Genomic DNA, 7,464 nt, shown 5'->3' on the forward strand with positions numbered 1-7,464 from the left:
TTGAAGGGGTCAAGAGGAAAGGACTTTTTCTTTTTAGGTTTTATTTAAGTAATCTCTACACCCAACATGGGGCTCCACCTCATGACCCTGAGATCAAGGGTCGCATGCTCTTCCAACTGAGCCAGCCAGGCACCCCAGGAGGAATGACTTTTAAAAGAGAAGGCTTCAGTTATAGGGACAATGACAAATTTGAATTGGTCAATTCTTGGGGTTCATCTGTAGAGCAATCATCCCCCCAGTGCAGAAGGTGACCCAGGTGTAACCGTGTGACTATATAAGGGAAGCCCCACAGGGACTCCTCTCTGCGTGCCATGTCCAGCGAGATGGAGGTTCCCTCTTCCCAAAAGCTAGTGAGGTGGCCTCAGGACTTTGATGCTGCCAGAGGGATGTGGGTGGTGTATGTTAAGAGACTTAATGTGTGTCCTTTGGAGTTTGGCTTTGCTGCTTGCTGGTCCCATGGGATACATGAAGGCTATTGCTGTGTTCTGTGGAGGGAGCAGGGTACACACAGTGGTGGCTGTCTTGGAAGCAGTCAAAATTTTCACTAAGGGGCGGGGGGTGGCAAAAGCATAGGTTCCTCATATCAAATGTGGGCCACACAGTAGGGAGGCAGCCAAAGCCAGTTTGAAGGGGACTTGCCCAGGGGCCCAGCAGGGATCCCAACAGCTTCTGTGTGGACCAGAGGTCTGGAAGTCCAGGCACCAGGAACAGACATGGAAGCAACCGGCGGGAGGGGAAAGAGTGGCCGTCTGTTGGACTTGTGATTGCAGATTCCCGGGAAGACTCTCTAAAGACTCATTAAAGGTCTCCTGGGCGGGGGAAGAGCCACTAAGTATGTTGCCACCATCCCCCACCCCCACCAAGGCCAGACTACACCTGGCTGGTCTTTAGTGTTCCTGCCTCTTCTCCCCCAGCCCATGAGCAATCAGAGCTAAGGCAAGGACAGGAGGAGAAGGGCAGGATGGGGAGAGCTCTAAGGAGCCCTGTCTACACTGCAGGTTCTTTTCCGGGAGCAGGAATATGCCAGGAATTGTACAAAATTTACCCTTCAGTGAAACTGAATAATTTTTTAAAGTGTTTATTTATTTTTGAGAGAAAGAGAGGGAGACAGAGTATGAGTGGAGGAGCGGCAGAGAGAGATAGACACAGAATCTGAAGCAGATATGTATTTTGCTGATTAATTTTCATTCTTTCTCTTTCCTAATACACACTGAAAGCTAAATTGTAATTTTTCATAGGCTTTGAAATGCAGTAATTTAATTACACTTCATTCCAAATATTGATCAATTTCTGTTTTTGTCTCTTTTTACCCATCAGTTATTTAAAACTGTGTTCTCCAATTGCTAAACATATGACATTTTATTTACTTTTCTTTTAATTACATTGTGGTCAGAAAATGTTGTCTATGTTATTTCAAAAATTTTAGAGCATTTCTTCATGGACAAACATAAGAACAACGTTAATAAATTTTTCCTATGTACTTGAAAACAAGTGGCTCAGAAATTTCATTAAAATAGTCTACATATGCTCATTAGGTCTAACTTGTCAATCATGTGGCTTAAATCTTCTGTGTACTTTTTGATTTTTTTGTATCTGTCTGTTGTAGCAATGAGAGGTGTGTGTTAAAATCTGTCACCATACATGGAGATTTGTCTGTTTCCTCTTGTGATTTGATTATTCCCTTTATACATGTGATGCCTCCCTTTGTGGTGCATATCAATGTAAAACCGTGTTTTGTCTTGATGAGTGGGACTACTTACACTTGATAAACAGGGCAGTTGTTTCGAGACCGTGGTGTGCATTCAACTCATCTTCTCTGCTCTCCCCCCTCCTTACCCTCCCTCTGTGATTTTCCTTCTTTTACAAGGGAACATCTCATATCTTTTGTAATTTACAAGTTTGTTTTTTGTTCATTTTCTGCTCCTTCAAGGACCACTAAGCGATTCAGAAAGGAAGGATCCTTACCAGCTCTCATTGCTGATGTATTCAGTTGCCCAGAACAGTGCCTGGCACATGATAAGCTCTCGATAATTATTGAATGAAAAGTCTATGTAGTTTGATATTTTGTTCTTATTTGTTTAGAATGTGCTTGTAGGTTTACCTACACTTTTGCTTTCAAGTTTTCCCTCACGTAACGTTTTTGACTTGGATTTCTTCTTCAGTCCCCTCCAAAACTCCTTATTTTTTTAAACTGAAAACATTGGTGCATTTATCATAATTAAAACTTGTGACTTATGGGGATGCATATTTAAAGTTTTAGTCTTTGCTTTTACTTGTCCAACCTGTTCCATATTTCTTTTTCTTCCCCTTCCTCTGTGTGGTTTAACTTGAATGATTTGGATTTTTTTTCCACATTTTGTGTTTTTCTCTACTAGTTTGGAAATTACGTGTGCTTTTCCTGTAATCACCCAGTGATTACAACATACATTCTTAACTGCTTAAAATCTCGAGAAATCTGTTTTGATCTTCTTCATATACAACAAATTAGAACATTTTAAAATTTTTTTTTTTTTTTAACGTTTATTTATTTTTGAGACAGAGAGAGACAGAGCATGAACGGGGGAGGGTCAGAGAGAGGGAGACACAGAATCCGAAACAGGCTCCAGGCTCTGAGCTGTCAGCACAGAGCCCGACGCGGGGCTCGAACTCACAAACTGCGAGATCATGACCTGAGCCGAAGTCGGCCGGCCGCTTAACCGACTGAGCCACCCAGGCGCCCCCAAATTAGAACATTTTAATTCCATTCCCATCCTCAACCCCAATCTATATATCGTTATTGTTGAATATTTAATTTTCTCATTCTCCCCCTTTAAACCTTAGGAAGCATTAGTATTATTTTACACAGTTTGCATTTGTTTAAACTTCCTTTTTTTTTTTCACCTGTGATTTACTATCTGGATGAATTTCCTCTTGCCTCAGATACATTCTTTACAAATTCCTCTAATGAGATTGTGCTAGAGATTGTGTCAAGAAATCTCAGTCTGTGTTGCCTGAAATGGGTGTATGTATTTTACCCTTAGTTTTGACAGCAATTTTCTCTGAGACTAGGATTTCAGGTTGACTGTCATGTTCTCTCAGCGCACTGAAAACCTACCTCCACTGTTTCCTGGCTCCTCTGTTGGGCACCTGGCTGGCTAAGTTGATATAGTGTTTAAGTCTTACTCTCAGGGTCATGGGTTTGAGCCTCATGTTGATGGGTGTAGAGCTTACTTAAAAAAATGGATGTAGAGCTTACTTAAAAAAAAAGAGGGGCACCAGGGTGGTTCAATTGGTTAAGTGTTCAGCTCTTGGTCTGGGCTCAGGTCATGATCTCACAGTTCTTGGGATCGAGTCTTACAGTGGGCTTTTCACTGAAAGCACAGAGCCTGCTTGGGCTTCTCTCTCCCCCTGCTCCCTCCTGCTCACTCTCTATCTCTCAAAATACATAAATTAAAAAAAATCAGCATAACTCCAACTATTTCTTCCTCAAAGTTCATCTCTCTGTTCTTTCTGACTCCCTTTAAGATAGTCTTTCTGCTTTGATGGGATATAATTTTACTATGTGCTAAGGTGTGAATTCTTTCTTTCTTTTTTTAAAAAATAATTTATTTATTTTTAAATTTACCTCCAAGTTAGTTAGCATATAGCGCAACAATGATTTCCGGAGTAGATTCCTTAATGTATTTTACCCATTTAGCCTATCCCCCCTCCCACACCCCTCCAGCAACCCTCTGTTTGTTCTCCATATTTAAGAGTCTCTTAGGTTTTGTCCCCCCCCCCGTTTTTATATTATTATTATTTTTTAGATCAATTGCATCTTTAATTTAAGCATTTTCCATTATAATAAGGGCTTTCATTTCTCTGCTTGGTTTTTTTTTTTTTTTAATTTTTTTTTCAACGTTTAATTTATTTTTGGGACAGAGAGAGACAAAGCATGAACGGGGGAGGGGCAGAGAGAGAGGGAGACACAGAATCGGAAACAGGCTCCAGGCTCCGAGCCATCAGCCCAGAGCCTGACTCGGGGCTCGAACTCACGGACCGCGAGATCGTGACCTGGCTGAAGTCGGACGCTTAACCGACTGCGCCACCCAGGCGCCCCATTCTCTGCTTGGTTTTTAATAAAAGCCTTGTGCAGGTGTCTGCAAAGCTGGAGGCTTGGAAATCTAAAGCCATGGTCAGAGCCTATATAACTTACAAATCCAGTCAATTTTGGATCATATGGTAGGAGATTAGGCTTGAGGCTCTGGACAGTCTATGTTACTTCAAGATTAGTCTTTGGGCACTGCCTACACAGACTGGTACTAACAATTGAAAACTAGAACTTAAAACTCCAGTGCTCCATAGCACACATGCTGTGTAAAGAACCCACTGTAAAAGAAATGATAGAATTAGAAAAATCATCATTTTGCAGCCATTACAAAAAATAATAGGTAACAATTACCAGTGAATACTAAACTGGTTAGATGAAAGACCGATGGGGAACTTTCTAAGAATCCACTGGCTGTCAACACCTGAGTGGACTGTCAATTCTCACATCCCTAAAACTGGTACATGGATATTACGTGCCTGGTGTGATACAACAGGGATAGAACTTCTTACATCTACCAGTCTGTAGGAGAATGGGTGATAGAGGAAAAAAACTTTATCAATAATTTGAACACTTCATTTGTGATTTGCATGTCTTCCTTATTAAAAAAATTTTTTTTTAAAGTAATCTCTACATCCAACATGGGGCTCAAACTCATGACCTTGCGATCAAGAGTCACATGCTCCACCAACTGAGCCAACTAGGCACCCCACATGTCCTCCTTATTATAGATAACATAGTCTAATGAAATGAGATCATTTATAATGATTACATAGTAAAACGTTATAGCCAAAAATACAAAAAGTCCTCACTTTATTTTTTAAAAAGTACTTTTGAAAAATTTTATTTCACCAGGGTCTAATCCTTTGCTGATGTTCAAATTTAAACAATTTTTCTGAGTCTGTCTCATAAGCGAAAAACATGAAAAGTTGCTTCTGTGGCATTTTCTTCTAGTTTTTCAAGCCCTCATGTAGTAGCAACTGGTTCAAAATACTGGTTTGTTTCAAAGCATGCAGTTTAGATGTATCTTCACTGATGATGGTGATATTTCCATTTTGTTCCTGAGCTGTCAGGTCACTTTCACTGTCAGACAGTGTACATAGTAGAATATCGTTTTCATAGGTTGGAAAATAATACTCTGGTTGATCCCATATCTTTCTTTCAGGAAGCAGTGATGTATGTTTAGTCTCTTCCATGTGAGTCCTTAACTCTGCTTTGGACTTGAATTTCACATGGCAACTATAACATCTACATTGGTGAATTTGCCTTTGAATGAAATTGACCAATTTTACTTGCTGATAGAAATTCAATCCAAGTTCTGACTTTATTTTGAGGAGATCAAAACCATGTGCTTCCTCCATGTGGACACATAATTTCTCAATTGTTTCTGCTTGCTTTTCACAAAATAGGCAGACAGCAGAGTCAGGGCGCTCTTCCCAATCAGACCAGTCGTCTTCCTGATGGCCTAGCAACTCCCGATCATCTTCCAACTGAACTTCCTCCCACGATTTTCCAAGTTCCAAATAATTGATGACATAAAATCGGTCATATTCTCTGTTCTTAAGATTGATCCTCCGATGCTGTTTTTTCCTCATATGATCTTTAAGCGTATTTTTGTCCCTGAAGGTCTTCTCACAGTATAAGCACTGCAAGTTGTCAAGCTTTTTCTGTAATGTGCACAGAAATTCATTGCAGTTTGCAATGTCGTCTGGCTAGACAATGTTGAAAGCATGTTCTCTGGCCATGTGGTTCAAAAGAACAGATCTGTTCCTGAAAAACTCCTCATTGCAAAACATACAAATACCATGAAAATTGTTATCATTTCTTTCTTGCTGCTGTTGTTTCAGAATTTCTTTCAGTCTTTGTTTCTGAAGTTCCTCTCTAAGTACTCTATCTTCTGGTAAAACATAACATAAAAAAAAGTAATTGTCTTCTTCTTCAAGTGGAGCTGTGGATTTGATTCTTATCACACTACAAAAATCTGTAACGGGCTGTTCAGTGAACCTTTTCCTCCAATATAAAATGTACCTTTGGAAATCAGCAACCAACTTGACATCAGCTGTGACCATCTTATGTTCAATAATCATGTGCTTCAGAAGTTTGTCTTGTTCATCCATAGGAAAATGTTCTTCACAGAAAATACAAGGCACAGAAAATACAAGGTTCTCACAAGATGGAGAACCTTCTAAAGCGGTGGTGCCACCTGGACTTTCTGGCAGGGAAAGCAGCTCCAGGATACAATCCTTACCTCATAACTGACACTCCAAGATTCTCTATGGTTGCTCTTGCAGTCCTCCTCCCCTCAGGCAGCAGCCCCCTGGGTCTCGGGAGCAGCCATTACAAGGCAGAGGAGAAAAGGGAGGGCACCGTTTTTATATTATTTTTGCTTCCCTTCCATTATGTTCATCTGTTTTGTATCTTAAAGTCCTCATATGAGTGAAGTCATATGATATTTGTCTTTCTCTGACTCACTAATTTCACCTAGCGTAATGCCTTCTAGTTCCATCCATGTAGTTGCAAATGGCAAGATTTCATTCTTTTTGATCACTGAGTAATACTCCATTCTATATATATATATATACACCACATCTTCTTTATCCATTCATCCATTGATGAACATTTGAACTCTTTCCATACTTTGACTATTGTTGATAGTGCTGTTATAAACATGGGGGTGCATGTGTCTCTTTGAAACAGCACACCTGTATCCCTTGGATAAATACCTACTAGTGCAATTACTGGGTCATAGGGTAGTTCTACTTTTAATTTTTTGAGGAATCTCCATACTTTTTTCCAGAGCAGCTGCACCAGTTTGCGGTGTGAATGCTTTCTTAATTATCTTCTTTGTGATTTGTTAGAGTTTGCAAATGCATGGATTGGTGAACTTAATCAGTGCAGAAACAATTCAACTATTATCATTTCGAAGATGTCCTCTGCCCCTATCCTCTTCTGATTTCTCTCTTAAAGCATCTTTGCCTCTTTAAATTGCTTTCTGCCCTTTTCTTTTTCAAACCTATCATCTGACCCCCTCAGCAGAAGCCACGGGTTTCTGAGTCACCCCTCACTGAGGGAGGGACCCAGTGGGGTTTGTGTTGAAAATCCCCCCCAGCAGACTCCCCGCTCCAATCAGATCTGGCCTTGACTCTCATTTTTATGTCAGGGTGGCTTTGAGAAGTGAAGGTTAGGTTTCGAGGTTGCTAAAATACCCTTCCGGTGCCAGCTGGCTGCTCTCCTCCCCGACTCTTCTGGGTTTCCACCTCCATTAGCCCCAGGTGTGAGACAGCGTATCTTGTTGCCTGTTCACCCATGGTTTTAAGAAAATATATGTAATACTTTTCAGTACTTTTAGTTGATTTCACTGGGAGGATTGATAATCTAGATACCTAAAAGAGAAGTTT

At 40.5% G+C, this 7,464-nt stretch overlaps 1 protein-coding gene across 1 annotated transcript; it reads right to left on the reverse strand.

Annotated features, from left to right (window-relative positions):
- Positions 1 to 4,914: 4,914 nt before the first annotated feature.
- Positions 4,915 to 6,404, reverse strand: LOC122212985 (zinc finger protein 277-like). Its single transcript, XM_042927033.1, is given in 2 exon segments — positions 4,915 to 6,314; positions 6,317 to 6,404. Coding segments are annotated over 2 exon segments (1,386 nt in total). The 3' UTR covers positions 4,915 to 5,016.
- Between the last annotated feature and the right edge of the window lie 1,060 nt (positions 6,405 to 7,464).

The sequence above is a fragment of the Panthera leo genome, chromosome A2 (assembly GCF_018350215.1).
Source record: "Panthera leo isolate Ple1 chromosome A2, P.leo_Ple1_pat1.1, whole genome shotgun sequence".
Taxonomy (NCBI): Eukaryota; Metazoa; Chordata; class Mammalia; order Carnivora; family Felidae; genus Panthera; species Panthera leo.